Raw genomic sequence first — 27,362 nt, 5'->3', positions numbered from 1 at the left:
CCCGGGTGTTTATCTTCAGCCTCATACATCCACCACCCGCTTTTGTCCATGGTGAGAATCCACCTATCCCTCCATGTTGCTGCTATTCTGCACTGACAGTCATGCTGATAGGGTTTGGTGCAAAGCCAAGCAAATTAAGCAGAAAGATTCACATCCAATGGATTTCTTTGGGTTTTGGGTCATGTTATGGGGATAGACTGAAGCATTTAGCACCCAACATGCCACTAGTGTGCTGAAAGCAAAATTTTAACAATGTGGTCACCACCCTAACTCTGCTCCATCACAGGACAGCAGCTCCATAATGCAGTATCCAAGATGGGCAGCCTCTGCCCTACTTGCTTTTTGGTGGCATTACAAAAAGGGTGCTTCAGAGATGGGCAGTCATGGTAGACCAGCTCCGTGCATCTGTGACCTTCATTAGGGATGGGGCATCGTTTCCTACATGCTGTGTCCTGCAGCAATGGGGATCATGGAACAAATGGGGTGATTCTGACCAACAGTTACAGGGAAAGTTGGGGGCACCCAGTGACTGTGTGGAAAGAGGCAGGGAGAGGGAGTAAGGAAACTCCCCGGTGACAGTGGAATATAACTAATAGGTCCCTGCAGCTGTCTCCCCTTTCTGGCTACACTTTCCCTCTTGATTTCCAGCATGGAGAGCAGCGGGGGAAGCCAAAAGTCTTTCCTGCTGGCGGAGAGGAGCAATTTGGACGTCTCTCTGCCAAAAATGTACATTCTTGAGGGAACAGCCAGATGCCTTGGCGTCACCCAAGATGGCTCAGTTCATTGAATCTTAGCAATGTAAAGACTGGGAGGGATGGAGTCTATCTCATGCCATTCCCATCAGCAAAGCAGGATTAAGTATATCCCAGCGAGCAGCTCCAGACACTTCTGGCAAAGGCCGCTTTTGGTTGGGAATCCCGCTGTTGCTACCAAATATCCACTGGGCTCCTGACCCAAGTTCCTGCTGGTGTGATGCCATGAGGACGCCCAGGCTCTCCCGGCATACATTTGTCAAGCCAGCCCTGTCAAGATGTTTCCTCCATGCCAAGTTTGATACCAATAGAGATGCAGGCCTGCTGTGGGGGCGGTGAGCTGCACTGCTTTTAGGAGTAGATGTGGGAGGGTTTGAGACATGGGCTGCCTTGTCTTCTCTGTTCTTAAGAAGAAGGAAATCTGAAGTTTTGTTGCCAAATGGTGATTTTTTTCTACAATATAAAATCAAGGCCTCAAACCCTAGTTTTGCAAACACAAGTTAGAAGCTGATCTTTCTCATTAGAAATAACTGTGCAGTGAGAGAGTGATACTGCAGCTGTAACACATTGCAATCTCTCTTCTCGTTTTTCTTTCCTTTGAGGCCAATTTTTTCTCTCTGGCACCCAGCATTAGACGTATACATCTATATTTGGCTACTGAAGAAGCAGCCCAAGGTATGATTTTCCATAGCACAATGCATTTGACTTGAATAGCGGCTGCAGGGACGCAGCAGTTCAGAAAAGCTGACCTCTGATTTAGTGTTTACAGATGCATTTCAAAGCTTGACTTCAGGCACGTGAATTTGAAAATGTTTGACCTAAAGTCCTTTTCCCCTTTCAGTTTATTGCCAGCTCTTATCTGGTCGTTACTGTAGCAGGTCACCAAATTATCCCTTAGCAGCAGCCATCAGTAAGTGTCAATTCCCAGCAAATGAATTCAGCAACTTGCCAATATTTTTTTTTTTTATGATGGCTATTTAAAGATGACAAAAATCATAAATCTTCCAGGCTTGTCATTGAGAGTTTGTATGGAGTTTGTTGATGAAACAACTTCACAGCTCAGCTGAAGAGGAACTGCAAGGTTTTAAGAAGCAAAAGGCTTTTGATAGTGTGCAGTAGTCCAAGAAATTGAAGATAAAAACCAACTTGCTGGCATTTTGTCCATATTCCTTCTTCCTAGTCAGAGCGAGAGCTTCTCTTCACATCCTGAGAGAGTCTGAGTATTTTCCAGCCGCTGTAGAGGCCAACCACCATGTACAGCAAGGGGATGTTTTTAACCCTGGGGGTTAGAGAAGGGGAATTAAGGCCCGGAGGGTGGCAGTGGGGACAAGTGTGACCTCCCTGAGTGCAGCAGCGTTTCTTTCTCTTCTCCTTCACATTCTGCAGCGAAAAGTTCCATTGCAATATTGTTGTTTTACAATTGCAAATTTTATTTGCTGAGGAAAATTTGAATCTTGTGGATGTTTTGATAACAGCCAATAAAATTTCCCCCATAAATGTTTGGTGAATCCCCTGGCTTCCATTTGCATTCTCATCCTCTGTGCAGGCCAACGGCTCACATTGACACTTAACTTATTTTGCAGTCAACGAACTGACTAGCAGAGTTTATGGAGTAATTGCAGCATTATGCAACAAGTGGGAAGGTTTATGGCTTTGGGTAGAAGGAAGATATAATTGTAACAACTAATATAACTGCTTTAGCAACCACCATAACACCAGGTTGGTCCATAAAACTCCAAATTGGATTGAAAATAAAGTGTCTAAAAAGTGTGTTTCAGGAATAACCTCTGTTTAACAGAGAGGAATGGATTTTAACTGGTTTTAGCTGTTGAAGTTATTTTAGGTATCATACCCTTTTTCTTGAAAAGCAGGGATTTGCTGATCCTCCAAGCTTCAGCTGACTGCTGTTTCTGAAAACTGTGGCACAGTGGTTTTGCGGTAGTATTTTTATTGGTCAAAGTAAAGTTAAATGTAATAGTAATATCTTCTGTTATTATTATCAATAGTTATCTTGTGTATCTTGTACATTCATTCAGTGGAACAGTCACTCTTGTGTTTCCCAAAAAAAGCACCCCATTCTCCAGAGATAAAATCAGACCATGAGATAAATCCAATACTAGATCGTGCTAGCCTCTGAAGAGAAATTGTGGTTTGAAAACCTTGCCCTTGGCTAAACTCCCACTGACTCTGGCTGAGCCAAAATTTCACCTTTTTTCACATATTTTTCAATCTTCCTGCAAATTACATTCTCATACTCGACCAGAGCCCCTGTAAAACATGCATGTGATAGATCAAAAAACTAGCAGCACAGAATTGTCTTCTGTCTTGGTATAGAGTGCGGAGCCATTCTTTTCTCTTTGCCTTGCTGTCTCAGAGGGTCGTGGCTGGATGCTATTGTCCTCTGAGATGAGTTTAGAAACACAGGCCCAAGGTGACATTTCCTGTATCTGTATTAGGCACAAAGACAAGTGATTCGATCTTCTAAATGCTGTTCTGATCGCACTTCCAGCTCGCTTCATTGAGCTGCCCAGATTAATGATTTAGATGCTTTATAGGTGAGTGTGTGTATATATAGCTATACTGTCTGTATATGTGTATATTGTATGTATTATACATATGTATACTATATACTTAGGATTATATTCTTGAAAAATCTTGGTCTTGTTCTCCCAGCAACTCTTTCCTGCTGGTACCCAAAGCAGAGCATGGAGAGGGTATGTTAAAAGGACTGAGATTGAAGGAGTAGAAATGGGATGTCGCAGGCGTGCCCAAGTGAAAGAAGTAAAAGTAATGTAAGTTTAATGCAAAGGATTTCAAAACGTTGACCTCTTGTGCATCAGGCCTAAAGCCCTTACTAGGTTTTGCAAGTGTTTTTGGTATTGCCAGTTCCTCAGTTGGGTTTATTTTAAACTACCGAACTACTACAAAGCCTTTTCTGTGTAATTGCTAGAGGGTCTCAGAAAACTAATTTCCACAGCAGAGTGCACTGAACTATGACACTTGGCCTAAGAGAGCAGCAGTAGGTTGCTGTCCTGTATGTGGAACAGCACAGAGTAGCACAGCACAGACTACTTGCCTGTGCTGGCGATCAGCCATGCTAACAATAATGTGTTCTGCAAATATCTCTCTAGTCATGCATATTTTAAAATGCCTTTTTAATAACTGAAGGCTTAATGCTAAACTTCCAAACTTTTAGTGTTGTTTACACAACATACAAATTAGACCAATTTTGACAAGCCCTGAACCTTTGTCAGGTGCAGTTATGAGCTTGTTCTGTAACAGCGCTGGACTTTCAGGAATTGCAATAAAAAAATTGATGAAATTAAAAGCCCTGTGGTGAACTCCAACCAGGGCAGTGGATCAACTGGAGGCTGTCTGCCTGCTGCAGAACATCTCTCCATCTTCTCTGATGAATCACTGAGTTGTACGTGGCATTAATAAACATGAGCCAGAGAGCAAAAAGGGTGTTATCTAGATGTAATGAACTCCTGAACTGACTCAGAGAATGTGGCTTGCTGACAAGGTGTCATCAACTATGAAGGCAGGCCCCCTCACCTCTGAAGCCCAGTGATAGGTATCACAAAGCCACTGTTATCTGAACCATTATCTATGGAGCCAACCGTCCGTGGTTGCCCCATTAACATTTCATGTGCAAAGAGAAGAGGCTGTGAATGCTTAAAAGTCTCCCCATGGCTAAACTGTAAAGCTTTTATATTTTCTTTAATTGAAGACTTAGCACACAGGCGTGTGTACGCACATAATCTTCAGCCTGGAGATTTCAAGCTGTTAGGTAAATGAAATATTTCAATGAGAACTTTTTGGGTTTTGTCACTGGATACTGTTAGCCCTTAGTAAATTAGGAATAAATACGTGCAAAGAGAGTTTCATTTTTCTTTAACACTATTTTCTGATGGCAGCTGGACAGATAATGCAGCCACAAAGTAGAACTCCTTTATAAAGAAGTGCAAGTACAAGCTCTTCTGAGGCTTGCAGGCAAAACCCTGCAGCTTCATAGCAGCAGTCAGCAGTATTTCAAACAGTGAGAAGATAATGGTCACTCTGAAAGGTAAGAAATGGATTTGGATGGTGGGATTTCAAAACCAAGCACCATTTCAACAATTGTGACCACATCTTTTTGCAGCAGTCATGCCAAAAGGAGGCCTGAATCACAGTCACACTTGAAGCCTTTGTGCATCCCTCCGGTTGTAAAAAAATGGTTTTAAAGTGGGGGGTAACTAATCTGCACCTGCTCACTGCAGGAATTGCTAAAAAGGTGTAGGGCAGACGTGAACCAGGCATCTTGTGGGCAGGAGACTCATTCTTTCAGTGTATGGGCACTTGCAGAACACAGGTATTTTGGTTCACTTTTATTTTTCCCCTCTTGCAATTAAGTGAATATGGTTGTCTCCAGTATTCTTTTGCCCACCTTGAAAAACAGTGGGCTGCTCTGATTGTCAAAGCGTGTTCAGTAGTTTTGAAAAAGCCCAGTTCCTTCGAGACGTCAGGCAGTGAGATATGTCAGTGTCTTCAGCAAATGTTGGTTTAGGTTTTTGAATGTGATTTAAGGTACTGTAAGCTGTTAATTAACTTATTTTTTAGTCTGTCCTGCCCTCTTGTGAACCCAGGTGTTCATCTTAAACCCTGAGAAAGGGAAAGTGAACCTGACCAGTGTGTCTGTAGGTGAGAGACTTGCAAAAAAAGTAATGCGAACTGCAAAAATGGAGAGAAGTCTGCTGTGTCTTTGGTCTTTCTCATGCATTCCTTCAACATGGACAAGTCTTTAAATGCATGGCTTTTCTAAAATGCCCCATTTCCCTTTCCCCCTCTGTAATGGCTCTTGCTAGCCACCACTATCTACTCAGCCCCTGAGTTGAGCTCCAGCTATTTAGATCCTTCCTGGTTTGTGAATTAATAACAGGGACAAAACCTGCTGAAGGAAGAAAGACGAGGGGATGCAGCCAGAGGAGCCCTGCGGCTTGCACACCACCGCCACCACGGCTCTTTCAGCATTGGACAGAGCTCTGCAGCGCGGCGGGGCCGGCACAGGAGAGTGAATGTCCCAGGCTGCCTTAGGCAACAGCAGGACTTCCAGAGGCACTCAGCGTTGGGCCAACCTTGCCGAGGTCTGAGAGGGTTTTGCCACAGGTACTAGCAGCACCAGTGAAAGGCCGTAAGAAGAAATCACAGTAGCTTCCTTGGGCAAAAGCTTCCACAGAATTTGGTTCAGTCTGGATGGGGACTGCAGGAGTGTGCTCCTTTGATGGTAATTCAGATAACCTAGTTGAAACTTAAATATTCACTTACAAACTAGTATAAAAATAATATTCCCCATCTGTTTAACTAGTCTTGGTCTGTCTTGTAACAGTTCACTGACCATCTGTTACCGTGGCGTAGAGACAGACATTATGAATCCACTTGACTGTATGCATTTCAGACTTCAGTTTATTTTTGGTTGCTGGTACATATGGAGCATGTTCTGTTAGTCTCCATGTGTTTGTTCACAAGGACTTCTCAGCACAAATTTCCCTGGGAGGGGTGTTTGAGAATGGGGGAAGAAGGGGAAGAAAAGCAATTAATTTTCTACTTCAACAATCATAGTTTCTAATTTGGATCCCAACTCACTCTCTTTTCCCCCAGCAAGCTGTGTGGATGGATGAAGCAGTGAGGGGAGGGTGGCAACCCAGATGTGAGCTATCTGATTAATGAAGTCACTGTCAGGCATGCATAGTAAAACTCAGACAAAATGAATCATTTCAGAGTTCTTTTATCGGCGTTTCTCCTCTCCCCCCTCTTTCACATGCTTAAAGGTTGGGCAGGGTGTTCAGGCACACACCCACTACCTCAGTGCTTGCTAGTCTCCATATCCAACAGGTGCTGTAAATTAGAATTGCACTCAGCCGGTTGGATGCGTTTGCAGGACCTGCTTGTGAGACATGCTCTTGGTTTTAGCAGCGATGCTCTCGGTTATATTAGTGATGCTCTTAGTAGCCCAAGTCAGAGTAGTCTCTGCATCAGGCAAAGATCAGGGAGAAGTGGCTCCTTTCCAGGAGCAAGCAGCGTTAGGAAAAGGAGCTGGTATTTGGTTGGGCTTCTTCATGCTGCAGATCACCATTTGTTGCCGCATCTGTGGTGTGTGGCTATTTTATTGACCCTTACTTGGGTCAGTCTTGGTGAAATGCATTGGAAGCAAATTTTTCCTAAGATCATAATGTTGTTCCTTGTGGACAGCTTCCAGGCAGGGGCTTCACAGTCCGGCAGAGCTGGAAGGGGTGCTGTGTGCCAGAGCTGGCTTTTCTTCCTGCTTCTGTTTTACAACAAGGTGACTTCATTCATGTCTGTAGTACTCCTGCCTTTGGGTGGCATGAGGTGGAAGTGAAACTTGCACAGCCTAACGAGGTATGAGCAGGCAGCCATGCAGCTGCTAGGCGATTAAGGTAAATGTTGACATAGTCTCCATTCCTTTGATGGGAGCATTTTTGAGAGGCTGTGCAGGTGACACAGGAACATTCCAGGGGTTAGCCTGTACTTGTCCCTATTGCTCATAAAATGTTTCATGCTTTCTTTCTAAGTTAGCTTATTTAGACAAGCAACAGCATTCATTCAGGCATCACCTAGCGCTCCAAAAGAATCAAGTGCAGCTCTAGATCAGCTATAAGCCATCATGACTCCTTTTGTCAGGAAACCCTTCTAGCACACACAAATGCTATGGGGAAAAATACAGCCACGAAAAATGTTGCACTGGTAGGAGCAACATAAATATCTAGATGGAGCAGTGCCTTGGTGAACTGCAGTTTCCAGACTGGGGAATTGTTTCAGGATCCTACCAGGGCCCACAGTATTATTGACTGTTGAGCAAAAGGAGTGGGCTCCTATGCAGTATGGAGAAGGAACCGAATCCTTCTTATCGGGAACTGATAGCACTTCTGTGTATATAACTATAACAGACATGTAGACCAAACAGGATTATGGTTCTGCATTAATTATCAGCTAATTAGTCCCCTTGTTTTTAGACAAGGCTTACTTTATAAAAATCAGGCAAAAGGATTTCTTGCATATGTTACTTACCAAAGCTTTGTTAACACCTCACCACCTTTAATCCCTCTCTGTTCTTATTTGTATTTAGTAATCTATCTGAATTAGCAGTGGTGTGACCCATTCTCTGCTGAGGCCAGACTGCCAGCTTATAGAAATTACTGAAACAAGGCGCCAAAGTAATGTAAGGACAAATGCCTCCCCATACAGATTGGCATGAACACTGGAGGCAGCATTTGAGCGTAATATTGACTAATTATTTAACCATGAGTGGCAGCTTTGAACATTGTGTTCTTTTTGCTTCACTTCCCATATTTACTGTGAATCTAATTATGAAGGGAACAAGTATTTCTTCCCAGGTCGCTGAAAACACAGCAGCTAGCTTTGGGAAAGTGCATGGGATGCAAAGTGGAGGCAGCTGTGAACTATGCATCAGCTAGTTCCCGTACTAGAGCTCGTAGTAGCATGCTAGCACTAGTACTCACTGAGCAGAGAGAGCAGGTGGTGGTGGGGATCTGGTCTGAAAATCTGAAAGCTGCTGCTAAGAGAAAAAATACCTCTTGGACTAAAAATGCGTAGTTAGAAATGAGCTGCTCAGATTATTAGCAACAGGGTTGGGGGGTTTTTTCCTCCCTTTCCAGAGGGCTTGGCTTTTTAATGATGATTCTTTCTGTGACGTTAACAAGAAGTGTCCCCAGTTGGATGCTTTTCAGTAGGGGTCATGTGTATCAGAAGATATGACCCCTAAGAGAGGAATGTAAGCTTCTGCCATTCACTTTGTGTGCAAAATCTCCCTGTTGTAGACAGAAACTTTCCTGGATTTAAAGGAATATATATGTACAGTAAACAGGTGGATCCCCTGAATGATAGGAGACAACTTTCAGTTGCTTGAGAAGGCAGATAGTCATCTTATTCTTTCCCTTTCCACTATCTTTTGGTCTCCTAACCCATGAGATGAGAAATAATAGACTTCAGCTCCTAAAGAGCTGAACCAATAAACATGGCAGCAAGGGAGGGAAATAATTTTTAGGTGCTGCACTGAAGTTTGTGGCACCCTGAGCAATTAGACATGTATCTAATAAGAAATTTGAGTCTGATCCTATTTATTCTGCAGCCCCTAGAGAGAAGGACTGTCTCTTCAAGTGGGTTTGTGCAGTCAAGTCAGACTCATGACATGGTCCTCAGTGGAGACTTGTGTCCCAGAGTTACCCTGGACTGAGTTACCTCTTTGTACTGAGGAGTGTAGGCTATCCTGTTGAGGTCGCCTTGTGCCTCGCCTCAGTCCTTTGGAGTAAGCCTGTCTTTACTGTTGGATCTGTCTGGTTCAGAGAACATGGTTTTAGCTCAGCCCAGAGGTGAGCTGTGAAACCCAAGTCCATGCATCCTCGCTGGACGTGTGTATATTGCTGGGATCTCCAAGGGCACCCATCTGCTGCAGCACCTTGTATGGCTGCCAGCTCAGCCTCTCTATGGCTTGTTGGGCTTCTATTCCATAAGCAAAAAGTCACCTGGAAGATTTTGCTTGGCCCTTGGCCTCATTCAGAGTTGTGGGAGGCAGCTGGAAGACAGCGAGTGCCTCAGTGGTGGGGCAAAGCTTGCTGGATTGCTAACCATACTCCAACCTCCCCCCAGCAAGCCTGGCTGCACACACCTATGCTTTTGTGGCAGATTAGCGCAGTAATTGTGGCAGGCTAAGGACACTGTTGGGTAAAAGACCACATTGCTACCGCCTTGAGGTACATTCTTGGAGGCTGGAGTCATGTGCAGTATAAATATATCCTCTTACTCTTTCATCTGGAGTCAGATGATGCCAGGCTATTATATTGAATGCTGTGTTGCAGTAGGTACTCTATGGGTGACTTTGTGAATTATATTTTTTCCACAGTAAATTAGGTTGAAGTCCCCTAGCTCTAGACCAGGGTGTTAATACCAGCCGTAGCCCTTGCTTACTTTCCATTAAGCTTTATTGAGTTAGCTATGGTTGCTACTTGCTGCTTTTCCTCTGTGAGAAATCTACTGGCTGTCTTTCCTGGAAGTGTCCAATGGATGATTTTAACTACAGAGGTTATTGAGACATGCCAAGCTCAAGATGTCAAGGTTGGTCTTGAGCATTTGTCTCCGTACTACCGGAAAATTTATTTCTGAAGTAACATGATTGCCAAAAACCCATTAGATAACTTGATGTTCTCTGTTCCTGGTTATTTCTAAAGTCTGCTACAGGGCTCTGATCCCAAAATGCACTTTTAATAAACTTTCAATTGCTTTGTTTGTTTTAATTTAAGGTACCATTTCTGCAAACACATAGGTGTACCGCTTTCTCTTTGCCCTTGATGCTGAGCTGGTTGTGCATATTAATTAAGGGCCATTAGCAGAGCAAGCGCAGAGCAGTGCACAATGTGACTGAGCTCATATGCTGTGCTGCAGTCTGCAGTGTTGCACCACTTTTTGATGGGATTTGAAAAATTACAGGTGAAAACATACTCTTCCTTTATTAGCCACTATTATTAGAACCATATGGCTTGAACTGAGGAATAAAGTGCGCCTGGCATCTATCAACCTAGCATGTCTCTGCAGATGAATATAATTTTTGAAATGTAGATTAAAGGGGAAATGAAGGTGGGCTAGTGTTGTTCACACAATTGCTCTAGGAGATGCTGGCACTATTTCTCATTTTTAAGGTCGTGCCACAGGTCACTGGAGGATGACGCAGTGGTGCAGGGCAAGTTCTCTATAGGAATGCTGATGTACTGGCATACACTTGCATTCAACTTTTTGTATTCCCTCATAAAATGAGAATCATCCTTGTTTGTGTAGAGGTTAACACGTGATACATAACACGAATCTGTGGAGGGTATTTGCATATTGGTGTGCTGCTGCTGTGCTGCTGAGCAAAGTTCAAGATGAGACCTTGACCATCCTTGCCTGGCTTGTCATGAGATAAGAAAGCATGCTGTCACACTGCGTAAGAGTCTCTGTTTTTCAGAAGAAACATAAATCCTCCTATCTCAAAGCAGTCTAATTACAAATTACCTGGAGTCAAGGAGGAATTAGTCTTTTGACATACTATTTAGTATTTTATTGTTTTATGCTTCTTGTATTATTTACCACTTCATCATCAGGTGATGGTCCCTCTTGAAGACAGGACCCTGCAGCGGGTAGAAGCCACAGATCTGGTCTGCCCTGGGGATTACATGAGTTTCCCCTCGTGCTAGAGGGTGTTGTGAGTACAAGCACTGTGGACACCCAAGATTTGTGCTGTGCTATTACTAGGAAAATGAAAAGCTTCTTTCTCGGTCTCCAGAATTAACGTGTCTAATAGGTCCTCAGACACATACTTTATTTTCCTCCTTCTTGGGGTAAAGAGATTTATTAAGCAATCTCTCAAAATCACTTCCAAATCTGTTCTCTCTTGTTATTTCTTAGAGTTATACAGGCTTGTTAGGTGTCTCCTCTCTGCTGCTTTTAGAGTTTAATTAAGTCCCTGTTGGTACTGAAGGACATTTGACCAGGCCTGCAGCCTCGGCGTGTGAGTACAGATCTGAGGAATCAGCTACTGCTCCGCTCCTGCGCTGGCTCCTCGTGCGGCCAGGGGCTCCAGCAATAGGCAGCATCCTGGGATGAATGAGATCCCGCTTCCGATTGCCATCTCTCACCCAGCTGCCGTCACAGGAGAGCCTCATTGATCTGACAGCAGCTACCACCAGCCTAGCATCAACTGGTAGCTAAAAATAACACAGGGTGGAAAAAACCACCCAAAATCTAAATAGAAATTTCTAATGCCTCAGTAGGGAGCATTGCATTTCGTAATCATTCAGTCAAATTGTTTAAAGATTAATACTGGAAAGCCTTTTGTTTCCACCTTGGTCACTGGTCTCTCCTTACCCCAGCTCTTTTTTGAGAAGGCAGAAGTTTCCTTTTCCTTCCCTCCTGGTTCTCCAGCAGCCCTTCCCTTGCTTGTGTACCCTTTCTCATAAGCCCTGTTGTCCACTGGAGCGGTGGGAGCACCATGCGGTGCCCAGCTGTGTTCACACAGCTGTGCTGGCTCCTGCAACAACCTCCCAAAGAGCAGCACGTTAGGGCAAGAGGAGGGCTCCAGAGGGCACAGCGTGGCATTCAGGGCACCATGTCTTGCTGGCTGCAAGCTGGTACGGCTCCCATGAAGTCAACCCACTGAGTTGCACCGCTTGGGCTTGCCACCCACCCTTAATCGTAGCACAGATGAATGAAATAACACACAGATGTGGAGAAAATGGTGAGAGTGGGTTTTTTTTCCCAACCCATCAGCTGACTGCCTTTGAAAATCAAAGGCTAGAGAGATTTCTTTCCTCAGGAACACATGCCAAGCAATCGTGCTCCATTGTTGCTGGCAGATTTGTTTTTGCACACTTCAGACAGGAAGACCGGCACTCTTGGGGCAAAGAAGCTGGCACAGCGCAAGTGAGGTGGGAAGAGGGGAAAGAGCCAGAAAGTGGCAGCGAAATCTGCGGCGGCTTCGCGACGTTCCCTAGCAACCTGCGCCCCGGAGAGCCGCTTGCAATGTCTCCTCTTTATCAGCACAGCTGCATGTGATGTACTAGCCTCGCCGTGGTCTGGCTCGTGCTATTTTGGGTTTAAAAACCGAAGCGTGTGATTGCAATGCTGTCATGGGCATAAGGACTTTGGATTGCTCTCTTGCACAGATGGGAGCTATTCACAAGGAGGGTTGGGAAAGTGACTTTCTGTTCTTGCTTGAATGTTGTCTGGTACCAGCTAGTAAATACCGTCTTGCGGCTTAAAGACTTTGCGATGAGTAGATTAGATAGCTCCCATACCATTTGTTTTCCCTAAAAGGTGGTATTGCAGGGAGGGCTTGCGTGGATGTATCTGGAGTAACTTCTTTCCTTCCATCCACCGCAGACACATGTGGGTCTTTGCACAACAGACACGTGGAGCATTTTGCTGTCTGGGGCATCTGTGCTGATTTTCTGAATGCTTCCTTGCCTGCTGTTTCCCTGCTCCTGGCCAGACTTGCTGGATCCTGCCTAGCTTCTGGGAGGTTTTAATGGGGATTCAGCACCGAGTGCCGGATGGGCATTCCTGTAGGCCAGGACAAAAGAAGCCCTCTGTTTGTCTAACACAAATATTTATAGCCCATACAGTGGGTGCTCTGAATGTGAGCTGCCTCATGCACCTGAAGTCTAAGCTGGAGATACAGCATCTTGGAGATGGTAAAAGAAAGGCAGTCACTGTGCCTGTTTAGGACCCGGCTTCTTTGTCATACTATTTCTGAACAAATTTTCTTTGATTTAGCATCCATAAAGTAACTTAATTGCACATGAGCTTCCTTTCCTGTAAGCAGCTTCAGCCCTGAAGATGATCCATAGGGCCTTCAGCTGGCTTTGCTCAACTCCGTTGCAGAATATGTCACAACTGCTATCACAATCACAGAAGGATAAACAATAAGGCTGAAACAGACTTGAAGATCTGTCTGCTGCTGAGAGACAGGATCAACTCTGCCTAAGCCATTCTTCACAAATATTTGTTTGTTCGTGCTCTGAAAAGCCTCAGTGATGGAAATCACAGACTCTCCCCAGGCAATCTCTTCCAGGACTTTGCTGGCCTCACTGTTTCTTCTCCTCCACGTTGCAAACCCCCTAAAGTGTGTGAGTGATTTTCAGATGTGTGTCCTACAGAGGGAGGGGGCCTGAGCCCCCTATTTAATAGTGTAAAACTAATGCAGAGGGGCAGGAAGGGAGCATGGAGAGCAGAATACATAGTTTTGAGGGAAAGAAGAGGAAGGAGTCTGCAAAGTGTTTGATGTTCACAATTTTTTTCTAGGTATGCTTTTGAAATTTGCTTGGCTTTTAGGAACAAGGGTAGGTGAGAAGGGAGGTGGAAGGAGGCATGCTTGCTCTGAGGTCCTCTCCAAGAGGGAGCCAGCTCCTCAAAAGGAGCAAGAAGAGAGGAGGCCCTGAAAAACAGGTTAGTCTGAGCTGAGGGGTGGTAGCAGGAGTCTATGAAAGCCAGACTGAGAGGGGCCCCATAGCTGGGGACAGGGACTTTAATTAAGTAAGCCCTAGAGTGTCACCTGCAAGGAAGCAGCTTTCCATCACCCATATCCCCAGAGTGAGGTCTTTGTCTGCAGTGTTTGCTCTTGGTCTGGCAGCCTGGGAGCCAGTTTTCTCCCTGTGTCATGTGTTCCCGTGAAAGACAAATGCAGCTGAGGGCTCAGGGGTCTGCAGTTAGTCTGGGCCGGGCTTGGACAGCCTTGTTGACTCAAATAGTGCCTCTCGACCAGCCGATGTACACCTGAGTACATTGCTCACTTTGGCACGCTGAGCTAGATCCTCCGCTGCTGTGTAAATCAGCGAGTTCCCTGGAGCGACTCTGAATTGCACCATCTGAATGTCTAGCCCATCCTTTTCAAGTAAATTCTGCAAGCAGAATTATATATATCTCTGTTTTTCCCCTTCAGCTTTTGCTCAGTCAACCTGCAAGCTGCTTAATCATTAAAAAACAGAAGGGGGCTGCTGCTGTTGTTGTGGTTGGACAGGACACGAAAACTTTTCACGGACAAAGTGATCTTTTTAGTACATCAGCCTGGTCCAGGCGCAACGTTATGTCCTGCCACAGGCCTCAGCCTCCTCAGCTCTAATTGCACACGCCACCGCCTCTTTCGGTTCGCTCCATTCTCCACTTGACCAATTAGCGAGATAAGTTCGTCTCTAGCCCAGGAGGTATGTGGACAGCCGCCTTAGCTGCATCTCTGTACATGGAGGAATGTTTTGACAGCTAAACATGGATCTTGTTGAGCTGTCAGTTCTGCTAACTCTCCCAAGTGTCTCTTATTTATTGAGCCATCAGGCTTTTCCTGACCTCCTCAAAGTCAGTCCCAGACTCACGCAAAAGATGGCACAGAAATATAGGTCAAGCGTGGCCTTCTGAGCAGGGTGTTTCTTCAAGCATTTGATGCCTTGAACAGCCCAGATCATTAGGTCTTTATGTCAGTGCAGTGGCTGCGCGCTCAGACTGGCAGCAGCCTTAGAGGCTGCAGCTGGGGAAATTCAGATTCCCTTCCTTAGTGCACAGCCTGGTTTGGCTGCCAAGATCTTGGGCCTTTTTAAGAGGCTGATGGCAAAACAGAAGATGGGGGAAAGCAGTAGAATGGCTCTGAATCCAGCGAGCCCTGCATCCCCTTCTGGCTCCAGTTCTGAGCAGGAAAGTTCTTCTCCTTGCTCTTCATTTCTAACCTGATCTGGCTTGGAGACCATAGGTACTTCTGCAGTACACAGCACAATGCCCACAGCACAAGCACCTATGCACTTACCATCTGGAGCATCGTGACCACAAAGTAGTTTTCCGTTTGGCTGGAAAGCATGCCTGTGACGGACATGGGATCATGCACTAGATGCAGCAGGGGAAGCGGAGGGGGGAGCATGTGATATTTGATCCCCATATAACCCTTCCATGTGGGAATTAAGTGAGACTGAGGGTGTAGTGCTCCACTCTGGGTGCCCACCCTCCCTGATGTCCCAGCAAAAACACACAGGCACATGTGTCCGGAAGCATCTGACCAATCCCATAGTCTGAAACTGGTGGGTTTTGGTTAGCATTGGATAGTTCTTGTACAAGGGAGCTGATTCAGTAAAATCAACTGATGCTGATACTTCCCATTTGCTCTTGCTTTCCTGCTTGCTCCCTGCTCTGAGGATGCTGTTAGTCCATCCTTCCATTTCATCCAGCTCCTTTGCACATTAGTCCTCCCTAAGCCACTTTCCTTCATGCAGTGGGTGCACACAGCCCTCTCTCTGTGGGCTCTTGACAGCTCTGGAAGCTCCTAGCCAGGTTGCACTTTCTTCTCCTTCCTCTGCCTCATCCCATCCTCTCTGCTGATGCTGGGGTCTGTCTCAAATCCCCTACTGCACACTGCCTTCTGACTGGTCTTCCCCTCTTCCTCTTCCTGCCAGCACTTCTCTCTTGCCTTTGTAGTTCTGCCTTTCTTAATTGTTACATTTGTGTTGGAAAAGGCTAATTTGCTCTTTCCCCTGGCTCTTTCCCCATGTTGCCAGAGCCCTCATTCCAGCTCTGACCTTGACCTCTCTGCTCTTTTCCAAGGGCCATCTCCTGCCCTCTCCACAAGCAGGATGAATAGCATCCGCAACAGCCATGAGTAGCACAGCCAACTCAGATGTTCACTCCTGTTCCAGCAGGTTGCAAGGAGAAGGTTGAGACCCGTTGAATATTGAATAGCCACAGTGAAACTTCCTGCAGCATTTTTTGATAGCCCACAACCCCTGCTTCTTTGCCTCCCTGCCACGATTTGGCCACCAGGTGGGACGTGCTGCGTCCTCAGCCTTTGGTTCTCTCTGAGGGAAGATCATTCCTCATCTCTTGCTGCCCTTTTCTCAGCTCCCACCTCCCTCCGGTTGTGGGAAATTCCTGAGCAGGGACAGTGTTTTAAGGGAGACTTGGAGCTTTTATCTGAGTAATACTTAACTGCCCTAGACTGTATTACAGGAGAATTATGACTTTGTTGAGAAATTTCTCCTGCTGTGAGCCAAATGAGAGATCATTTTTGTAAGTACATTGGGTGAAATAAATGATAATCTAGATGACAGGTGTTTGCCCTGGCCTTTTTCCCTCAAGTGCAGTATAGAATTTGGCACTGCTTTGTTCTGAAAATACTATTTCTGATTATCCTGAGGTAATTCATAGTGAAACATGTACAAGTCTCTTCTAAAGCAGCCATGCTTAGGCTATCAAGATGATGTTCACTGGGGGCTGCAGCCCTTCACTCTCTCCTCCTCCTTTTCTTGTGTATTACTCCCTCTGCTCCTGATGGCACTGTTTAATTTCACCACCTTTTTCCTCACTGCCAGTGCTCAGCATCACAGTAGCACCTGCAAGTACTGCTAATGCCTTGTGGATGTGGGCTGCACCGCGAGCTTGCTGCCAAACACTTTCCCAGACTCTAATGTAGGCAAGTAGCATTAGGTCTGCAAGCAAACTGCCCGCTTTTGGTGGACACCTCCATTTCACAAAAGGTGAGAGGGATCTTTAAGTTTTTAATCACCAGTCATTATGATCAATTCCAGTCTAGTAATTTTGTGACGAGGCCATTGTCCTAGCTGGGGCTGGAGATAACAGAGAGGCCAGGGCTTGCTGGTAGAAGTGGTACGTGTGAGCTGCTGTGAGCCTCAACGCTGACGGTCCGGGCGATTGCTCCTCATGAATTAAATAACGCATCTTTGCAAATGGTACTTGACATGATGTTAGATGGCTGAGCTGGGATTCAGGTGACCTAGAGATACCTGCAGAGGGCTCTTCATGAGGAGAATTAATTGTTTTAAATGCAGTAAAGCTTCAGTCTCTTAAAGGTGTATAAACCAATTCAGCAACAAAACAATCCACATAGATGTTATAAAATATAGAGATGCTCTAACTGAGGCAGAAATTAGAGGATGAATTCTGATCTTTACTGCTTACATATTGTCTTGAGCTGTGTCGGTACCCTTCTAATACTCTTCTCTACAATCTTTCACCACAAGTCCTCGAGGTGCAAGCTAATGAGCTCTCCCTCTGACTTTAAAGAACAGCAATCTTCTCATTATTATTTGCAAATTTTCTTTTCTCTTGCATCACTAAAAGACGTGTCATTTTGAATATTTTTGTGTCATCCTTGAAGCACGGCTCAGCTGAGGGGCAAGCACAGTAGATGGCCTGGGCAGAATCCAGATGTCTGGTCTGTCTGTTAAGTTTCTGCCTCCTTTCCCCTGACTCAGTCACCTGAGAGACTGAAAGTCAAATGAAGGTTCGTACTTGGCGCTTACACTCTCTGACGTGTTCGGAGCTCCCCATCCACTTTCCAAAGGAACTTGTACTCATTTTGTTAAAAGGGGTTGGGATCCTCCCGTAAGCACTTCGAGAAACATGGCTTGTGCAAAGCTAAAAGAAAAACAGCAAAGCTCTTAGAGTGAAAGCAGCTACCCATGAGGAAAAGAGAACAGATGATTCTGGGATCAGAACATGAGTAAAATGGAGAAATTTTCCTGTCCTGAGATAAGGAAGAAATTTCTGAGTCCAGCAGGAATGTAATTTGCTTTTGCCACACTACTGTTTTCGCTAATATTATTCTTATCACTTTTATTTATACAACAAGACTGCCGAGGGGCATGTTGGGAGACCAGTGTTTGTTTTGAAGATGTTATAATCTTAAAAGACAAAACATAGGCACATGTGAGTGGAAGGAGGCACAACTTTGGTTACCAAAGATAATTAATAATAGTCAGAATTTGTACTCATTCAGCATCTTTCATTCAAGGATCTCAAAGCATTTTGTAATCAAGAGTTCATTGAGACTCTCAAACTCTCTTGAGACAGCCAAGCATTATGAACACCATTTATAACAGCAGGGTGCAGGATCAGACTGGTTAAGAATATTGCTGAGGATAAAACTCAGGAATCCTGCCCTCCAATTCTGTGGATGCTAAACCAAGCACCCGCTCCAGTCTGAGAAGCTTTTTTTACTGTAATTTATATATATATAATCTTTTAATGTTAAGCAAAATATGTAGTCTTCATTTAAGTCACTGGTGTCCTGGGAAGTGTAGTGGCCCATGTCACAGCTGACTAAAAGTGAGACTACAAGATAGTGGGTTAAACACATTTGGTTAACCATTTGTTTGCTGTTATAGTTTTCACATGAAAAAAGCTTAGATTGAAACCTGTCTTGGTGATGGAAAGTGATGTGATTTTAAGTTTCTTTATGTATTAAAACAGAAACCAAATTTGCATATTTTAAGTATCTTTTCTAGCATATTCAGGCATCTGGCATGAAAGCTATATTTAAACTGTTAATACAGTATGAATGCAAGTTTCACATGCAAAATTAGTACCATTAAAATTGTGAGATTTATTTTTCTTTTGAAACAAGTGATGCCCCAGCACTTCTGTTTTTGTTACCTGATAAGGCACTGCAGCTGGGACGGCCTATTTTTTCAATAGGCGACGAACCTGAACCGCAGGGCAGGTGGTGCTCCTTGCACAAACACCCAGTCCAACCCCCAGCACCGCATGGTGAATGGCGGTGAGCTCCCTCATCGCTGTGGTCCGCCGGAGAAGGCACTGCACCAGAGGTGTGTGTAAGCCCGTTGTGCAGTGTCATTTTTCATCGTCTGTGAAAATGGTTGAGCTCTGCCTTTGTGAAGTGTTTTGCAAAAGGAAAACTTTAAAAAGAGCAAAGCTCAGTTATTTCCTTGTGTTTTAGGGCTCCTTCTGGAAAGGTAGGTTTTGGAAGGAGAATACTTTTTTCAGTGGTTTTATTGTGGCAATGAATTGCCTGGGCTAGTTGTGTACTGTCTGAGCAAACACACCTCTTTTCATTAGTGTGAATTTTGGAGCATTCCCGTTTTTACTAGGTGTGCCCCTGTGCTTGTCCTGTAAGATAGCAATGTGGCTTCGTTGGTAGGAAGACTATGAGCCCCGCTGTGGAGTGCCACTCACTATGACCAGTCCCCCACAGCTCTATGTCTTTCAGTAGTGCTACCTTGGATTTATACAAGGGAGCTCTGTACAGGTCTTGAGGCTCATCAACTCCCCAGGCAAGAAGCCCTAGATGGCACTATGTACCCCAAGATGTATAGCCAAGAACGTAATAACAAGAAGCTAATTCAAACCCATCTACAGCACTTCCCTGCACAGCTTGGGACTAAGGCTTGGAGACTGTCATCTCCTATGGATGCTTATGACTCCTACTCTGAAATGCAGATTTTGACCTGCTGATAGTAGTAAATATAATGCTTAATTAATTAATGCTTTGAAGGCAGCCCTGGAAGCCTACAGTGTTATGACTTTAAAGAGGAGGGGAATTGATAAGCAGCCTATACTGGTGATGATACATGGGAGTAAGGGAGTGCTTGATTCTGAGCCCAGGGAGATGTGGCAAGGCAAGCAGCTTAGGGCAGAATAAAGCTTTCAATCCTGAAACAAATAGACAAGTATGCATAGGACCTCCTGATGTAATTTTATGAAGCAGACCAAGCTCTTCCAGCCAAAAACATACGGCTAAAATGATGTAATTTCTTTATCTGTATATTGGTATAATGGTGATGCCTCATTCTCCCTCTCAGTAGTACCATCCCGCTTGTGCCTTGAGTTCCTGGCTTTTTTAAAAAGTGCCTAAAATGTCTGTTACCAAAGTAAGTGGGGTTAATAGGAAAACACAACACAAAGCAAAACAGCCCACTCCCCTTTTCATATGAGATAAGCCTTGACAAGTAAAGTGTATTTGTGTAATGATAGGGCCAAGAGGCCCCAGGCAAGATCAGGCACTGCTGCACTTGGTTCTGTATATACATTTAAGCACCAATGGAACATTAAAATGTAGTATTTTATAGGTGTTCTTATTTGAAATATAGTTTAAATCTACTGTTTCCTGAGATAACATGTAAAAAATTTATTACTTGGAGATCTGTTTGGTTTGATTTTTCTAATGAGAAATGGCTGATGTTGCTCCATAAAAATCTAGCTCATCTCCTGATAACCCTGAGTATATAAACAAACCACAGTGTCCGGCAGAAACAACGACTCTCCATAATAGAAGTGGAAGTTGTCATTTAACACAGTCATGCTCAGTGCAGGAGCAAGCAGCAGATAGCGGTGTTTACAGATTATCCAACATTTATAACACCTAGTAAAAATGACCAGCCCTTCCAGATTCAAAACATTAGTGAGAACGTGAAGAATAGCAAGAAAAGCTACTTAGTCTGTTTGCATATAATAGAATACAAACAATCCAAGGACAAAACAATCATGCTCATTTATTACTGTGCTTGATGATTAATAAAACACTCCTTGTAGTCACATTGTAGAAGCTGTGAGAGCTTTGCAGGCACTGATTAATTAAGAGAGTAATATTGTTAGACCCATTTTACAGAGTAATTAGGGTGCATGTACGGTGATCCTGTTGAATTCAGTATCAATACACAGAGACCAAGATTTTGTTTTCATGACTACAAGCTAAAACCTGGGCTCCAGAGAGTCGAAACAAGCATCTGTATGAGCAGCCTGAATTTCAGAAGTCCTGGGAACTTCTCAGCTATTTAATGATTTTGCATTCTGGCTCTATTGTCTTCCTTTTAAAACTATCAGTCAAGATACCTCCTCTTCTACCTGTCTGCATCCCAGTTTCACAGTGTAAGAAAAAGGGATATTTGGGCAAAATTGCAGGCTATGAAGTTAAAACGGAGAAAAATATTTTTATTATTATTGCTCGAATTCTGTGCAACTTACTGTCACAAGAGATTGTTGAAACTAAGAGCTTAGCGGGATTAGAATAGGACTGGGAATATGCATGGATAGCTAAGTGAGGATACGGTTACAATAATGAAGTTTAAAAATAAAGACAAATATCCTCTAGAGCTTTGAAGTAGTTACAAAAGTGTCCTATTTCAAAGCAAGCCAGTGTTTAACAAATGAGGGCTCTGCTGCCAGAACTGCCTGTTCTGGATCGCTGGTTTGCTGTGGGAAGCAGTGGCAGTGCAGGTAAGCAGCGAGGGAACTGGTGGCTTGTCCCGCTCCGGCATGTCCCAGAGGAGACCTCGCTCCTGCCTGCCCAAAGACTTGTGATTTCGGGCTGCTGGTGTGGGCAGGACGTCACTGGCTGTCAGTGGGTACCTCCTTGTGCAGGGCAGCTTCTTCAGAAGATCTCGATGAATTACTCTCCGACCAGAAGTAGACCCAGGAACATGTGTGTCGCAGGGATTCTAGGCAGAATCGTCTTTTCAGGAATCTGTATGTACTCTGGCAGCTGTAACTTTTCACTGGGAAAATAAATCAAGAATTAAAATATTTTTCTTCCAGTGCATCTCCTCTGTAAGAGAGATCAGTTGGCCTTAATTATAAACTGAATTACAGCTGCAGGCAATCTTGATATTTCTTTGGGAGCTCGACTCATGAGAGATGTGGCACCATGCTGGATTTTTTGGTCTGAAAGTTTGCGATTGTTTTGGACAGTCAATAACTTAAATGAAAAAGTATGGTCTTTGTCAGGCCATTGAATAAAAAATGTGCTGTGATGCTATTTAACTGTTTATTTAACTGATGATTAGTTTTGGTGAGTGAAGTGAAAGGGCAGTGCTAACTTTATGCAGATGAACAAGAAGAAAAAAATGAAAGGGAAAGTAAGTATCGGTGAAAGATGTTTCTGGCTGCCTTTCAATTCCAAACTGGGCTAATTCTACCTTCTGAAAAGAAGATAATTTCCACGTTTCTGTAATTGGGAACACATAATTGAAGTTATTTTCTCTCAGAGAGAAAAAGCTTCTTCTACAACATTTGCAAATGGACAAGAAAAATGACCACATACAGTACACTCTGAATGATGGTGCATTCATCACAGCATCATCTTCAGATGTCTTTGCAGATTTTGTGCTGTGGTTTTTACCCATTCAGGTAAAAATTTATATGTGGATGGGCAAGGTTCATGTTGGTGGCTGCACCTCACTAACTGCAGAGCTCCCTTTTCTGGGCAGCCATTAGAGACAGCTGATTACCAGTGAGGTCTGGAGTAGAAAACATGCGCCAGAGAAGCACTGAAACAAGTATCAACTTTGTGTACCAAAATAATTATGCAGTGATTCCACGCGACTGCTTCTTCTGACCTGGCTTTTTAGGAACTGAACTTTAATGAGGAAGATGAGCCAGATGTTGTTGCAGCGCTTTGAGAGTGGCACAAGTGATTAACTCACTTCCTTTCGTTTGTAGCATGAACATATTTTCTGCCACGGGGTTTAACCCTGGGAATGCTGGCATTTTCCTAGATATCCCATTAACTAAGCATGCAGGACAGTGTTTCTTAATGAATGCATTTGCATCTGCCCATGTGACTGCAATCATCATGCTCTTCCCTGAGGTTGCTTGGTATTTGAAGGCAGTAGCAAGGGTTGGACTCAAGTGCTCCCGCTTCCAAAGCATGGTCCCTCCTGCTGGCTTTTTGCTGACTAAGGCTCTTTTCCATGCTCATGGGTCATTTTATCATCCCTCATGTTGCTGGGATTAGCCAGACAGAGTGATGCTCAGAGGATTTGGGAGGCCATGTTGCAATTCCCCAGCTTTGACCTGTCTGTAGCTCAGAAATACATATTTGTGTGCATCGAGGCATCATGGAGAAAAGAGAATGCATGAAGATAACTGTGGTAGATTAGACAGCAAATTGGATTTCTAGACAGCCTTGATTGTTGTACAGATCAGGAGAAAATAGAGGAAGTTTAATAACAACAACACAACTCTGTTTTGTAAGGAAAGCCAGAGTTATATTTTTTCCCTGACCTAACAAAGGAGGAGGAAGGAAACCGTTTTGCTGAAACAGGCATTTTAGATTGGACTAAGGATACACTTTTCTCTCTACGTTTGTGTGCGTGCGTGTCCCAGCAAACTCAACAGCATGTTCATATGCATGAAATGCATTTTCCTGGAGGCACATAGTCAGCATGTGCCATGCGAGGAGGAAAAAGATGTGCCTAGCACTGCTTAAATGTTGGTCAGAAAGGGATAGCGTTTTAGTAAAAATAAGTTAAAGCGTCTCATAACATTGTGGTTGGTATTTGTTATTTTTGCTGACATTGGGTACTGGATAAGAAATCTGCCTGGTTTGGAAAAGTGCAATGTAGATAAAATACGAGAGCAGCCTATTTATTGTGTGTATGAGGCAACGTGGCCTCCAAAACCAGAGAAAGTCAGACAGAACTGAAAATCTGCAGATTTTGGTCTTTCATTTTAAATGGCACAGCCCAAGTCCTTACTGAAGCGGGCACAAGCGGGCCCCTGATTGGGAGGTGTCAGAAGCCGGCGTGGAAGAGAGGGAGAAGCATCATACCCTGCCTGCCCAGGGTGTCCTGCCGAAGCCTGGCTGGCAGAGGCCTGCAGATGCAGTGGCTTTGGGTCAGAGAGTGGCTGGTGCAGGTCTGCAACGCTGAGTCCAGCCCCGGCGGGCTGTGTGCGAGGCTGAAGATGTGGGGCTCGCAGCAGCCTGGCCTTAGAGCCCACATGTGGTGATGGGCAAATCGCTTCAGCTCCATGCATCTCGCTTCCCTTTTCTGTGAACAGACAGCAGCTTGTGCTTTCTGTTTTGGTCCATTTATATTATAGTCCATTTATATTATAAGGCCCGAGGGTAAAAGCAGTGTTTCAGATTATGTGTTGACAGAGCCCAGCAGAAAGGCTGGAGCATGGCGCTTCCACGTGTTCGTGCCGCACTGGTGATTGCTAACGGGGGAAATACAGGGATGGGGGCATCATCAGCTTTATGCTGTACTGTCTTCTCTGTGCAAAGTTTAGGGAAGAAGTCTCAGTCGATGGGGTGGCAATGGTCATTCCTTTCTGCATGGAAACTGAAATAGGTACAAGAGATGGAATAATATTTTAAGAGGCTCAGTTGCCAGATTGATTTCTCAAACTAATAAAACCTTGGCTGCACTTGTTGTGTTAAAATACATGTTCAGATGAGATTCATGATCAGCTCTTAGGAACAAGAGACCAGAGGAAAAAAATAGGTTGTTCCAAGATTAAATGCTTTACATTTGGCACCTTTAATTGGCTTATTAATAAACTTTTTTTTTTAGGGTTATGCTATTTATTTTATTTCTAATGAAATAGTTGTCAACTAGCCTTCTAAAAACAGCCACAAAGCACTGGCCAAGGGCGTCTGGGTGTGATGGGTCAAGTACCTGGCTCTGAAACTCCTAGTCGTATGAGTGGCCTTATCCCCACCAAAATGATATATCCCACAGAGATGGCACTTACGTGACTTAGAAAGCAAATGCGAGTCCTGTGCACCATACAGGCCTGTCTCCCCATATGAAAAAATAAGTCATGGTAACCCAAACACATCAGCGTGGTTGCATTTGTACAACAGAGTGTACTGAGCTGTGTGCAGATGTTCAGGATTTCCAGATGTTCAACAGTTTCCTCAGAACAACTGCTAGGCATCCAGAAATCCTGGACAAATCCACAAAATCCTTGAATATTGCTCAGAAAAAAATCCCTGAGCAGAAAAAGAAAACGTCTCTGGGAAAACCTGAATGTATGGTAGGTCCAATCTATATTCTCAGTCAGGGAGGCTGAACGTACGGCAAATAGACCTCGCACAGCCCTCCAGGGAAATTCATCCAGCCTGGGGCTTATTCCAGGTGCCCTTTCTTCCAGGGGACCATGCCACTCATCTCCCTTGTGCACTGCTGCTACTCTGTTAAGAGAGCAATTGGCGGGCAGGCAGCGGGCGCAACTGCTGTATTGTGTATGCACGGCAAATCCAGCACTTCCAGGGAGTGCAGTCATGCTGCAGTGCTCATGGGTGCAGCGCCTGTGACATAGATCAGGTCAACAAGCGAGGGAGGTGATGGTGTACAGCTTAGCATGAGCCCTAGAAAAATAAATATGACAAGGTCAGGAACATGCAAGTGTTTGGTTTCTGGGAGTGGATGATTGAAGTATTATTGCTAAGCGCCGTTCTGAGACCTTCTCTACATTGATTGATGTCTCATTTGAAATCTCCTTCTTGCCTGAAAGAAAAAAGCGTGAAAGCATTTAGTTAATTCTCTTGCAGTGCTTTAAAGCTGCTGTTCTCTGTTGAACATGACTGGCTCAGTAAAGATTCATCATGTCAGATGTAGTCTCTCTAAGCCAGATAGAGGTGGCCGATGTATTGTTTCTCCAGTGATTTTACATTTTCTTCCCATTTAAATAGGTATGGCGCATGGAAGAATGCTTCCTTGTAGACTAAGGCTCATAAGTTTCATATCTAAGGTCCAATCCTTGATGAAGGCAGCAATTAATCAATGAAATCACTTGCTTTACTGAAATGCTGCATTTCATAAATAAGTTAGTTTTCGCATGCAGGTCTTTCAAGAAAGCAGTGCACGCAAGGAAAGCTGGTGTCAGCGTTTTTTAATCCTGAAGTGACTGAGTTTCTCATTATGGACACCAAACTTAGCTTCTTCTAAGAAACTTCTAGGCATGAGACTATTTCTGTGCTTCTCAAAATATGCCCGTGCTTCTGCTGTTTTCCAGGGAGAAGACTCACTGAGACAGACTGCAAATACTGCATGCCAGCTGTTAGCATATGAAGGCCAAGAGGTCTCAGCTTCTAAGCACATACTAAAACCTTTGTATCCCCAGTACTAAAAATCTGTGGTCCAGCTCCTGCTCTCACTAATGTTAACAGCAGGATTTGTGTCAAAACAAACAGGAAGAGAATATAACTAGAAGCTCGGGATTATCTGTCTTTGTCCATATACTCCACCACTGTAGGAATGATTGTTCTAGCATCTTTTATATTGCGTTGTTAAGTGATGGAAGCTTTTGCCAAATACAAATTGAAATGCTTCCAAAGCCTTTTTCAGTGTTGGAAAATGTTTGTATCAAGTTATCCTTGGAATAATTTTTTCCTTTATTTATTATTATGTGCTATCCAGTAGACACCTAATTATGAGGCACAGAATACTTCTCATTCTAGGAGGATATATAGCACTTCACTGCATGTTTTTAGGAGTCCGTTTTCATTACATTAAATGAGATGTTTACTTGCATGACTCCCTTGGGTTTTAAAAAAAGCAAAAATAAGACAAAAAATGAAGTTCAACACTGAGCAGCCAATAGACCCTCTTACCATGGGTGAATGCTTTTATACCACATCACAGACTGTTTGTCCTTTTTTTTTCAGAGTGGGTATCCAAGCTCTGGACCCACATCAAGCACTCCTGCCTTCAGGCCTGAGGATGAGCTGGAACATCTGACCAAGAAAATGCTGTATGACATGGAGAATCCTCCCTCTGATGACTACTTTGGTGAGCAGTGCCACGTCACAAGTGTCCATAGCCCCTTTCCGTGTTTACTAGGTTCAGTAATGGGGAGGCCTGGCAGCTACACTGTTAATGTAGTGACGTTCATATTGATGGATTTGCTTTCCATGCTTGGGCTGAAAGTGTAATCATCCATAGGAATTCCTCTGTAATTTCAGCATAAATCTCATGCTCACTTGCTGTATGTTTATAGTCTTTCTGGTTATAACGTTGAATTTTTCAATGTCTGGTTCATTTTCACACCATCTGTCCCCAGCTTCTAGGCTACCAGGCTGAATTCAGGTGTGGTGTGCCGTCTTGCCCGCCTGCCCCTTCCCTTCTCATTGCAGCTGTAAAAAACCTGGCAGCGTAAGTGTGTTCTGCTCCCAAGGCATGGATGTTCATTTCCTGTATGCTGGCATAGATGACAAGGAAATCCATTTTGAGTCAATCAGGTTGGTTTTACATAGGGACCTGTTAGCCCAGAACTGGGTCCAATAGGTACGAGGAAGACAAATCTGAACTGATTGGCTCATAACCATGTCATGTTCCTTGCCTGGAAAAAGATAAGCAGGTAATTTCCTTTTTAAGTGGTATAGAACAGAATTATCTCAGGCATCTATAGGTGTAAAATATATATCTTGCCTTTATATAAAACACAGGTGATACGGCGTCTGAACTCTGCATTAAAGTCAAGAGCCTTGGGCACATTTGATGCATCTTGTCTGTATGCTTAGTTTCTGACAGGCTTGGGTGATAGTGT

The 27,362-nt window shown here is 44.1% G+C and overlaps 1 protein-coding gene across 8 annotated transcripts in view; it reads left to right on the top strand.

The window, feature by feature from the left end:
* The window catches only part of LPP (LIM domain containing preferred translocation partner in lipoma), a 352,635-nt gene that overhangs the window by 240,225 nt on the left and 85,048 nt on the right, over positions 1-27,362 (top strand). For all 8 annotated transcript variants that reach the window (XM_076341104.1, XM_076341110.1, XM_076341109.1 and 5 more), the window contains one exon: positions 26,482-26,605. In XM_076341104.1, the coding sequence (XP_076197219.1) occupies positions 26,482-26,605 (124 nt within the window). The remainder of the gene's footprint in view (positions 1-26,481; positions 26,606-27,362) is intronic.

Source organism: Aptenodytes patagonicus, chromosome 6 (genome assembly GCF_965638725.1).
Source record: "Aptenodytes patagonicus chromosome 6, bAptPat1.pri.cur, whole genome shotgun sequence".
Taxonomy (NCBI): Eukaryota; Metazoa; Chordata; class Aves; order Sphenisciformes; family Spheniscidae; genus Aptenodytes; species Aptenodytes patagonicus.
Note: the sequence above shows the minus strand (reverse complement) of the source record. Positions and strands in the feature narration are given on the sequence as shown.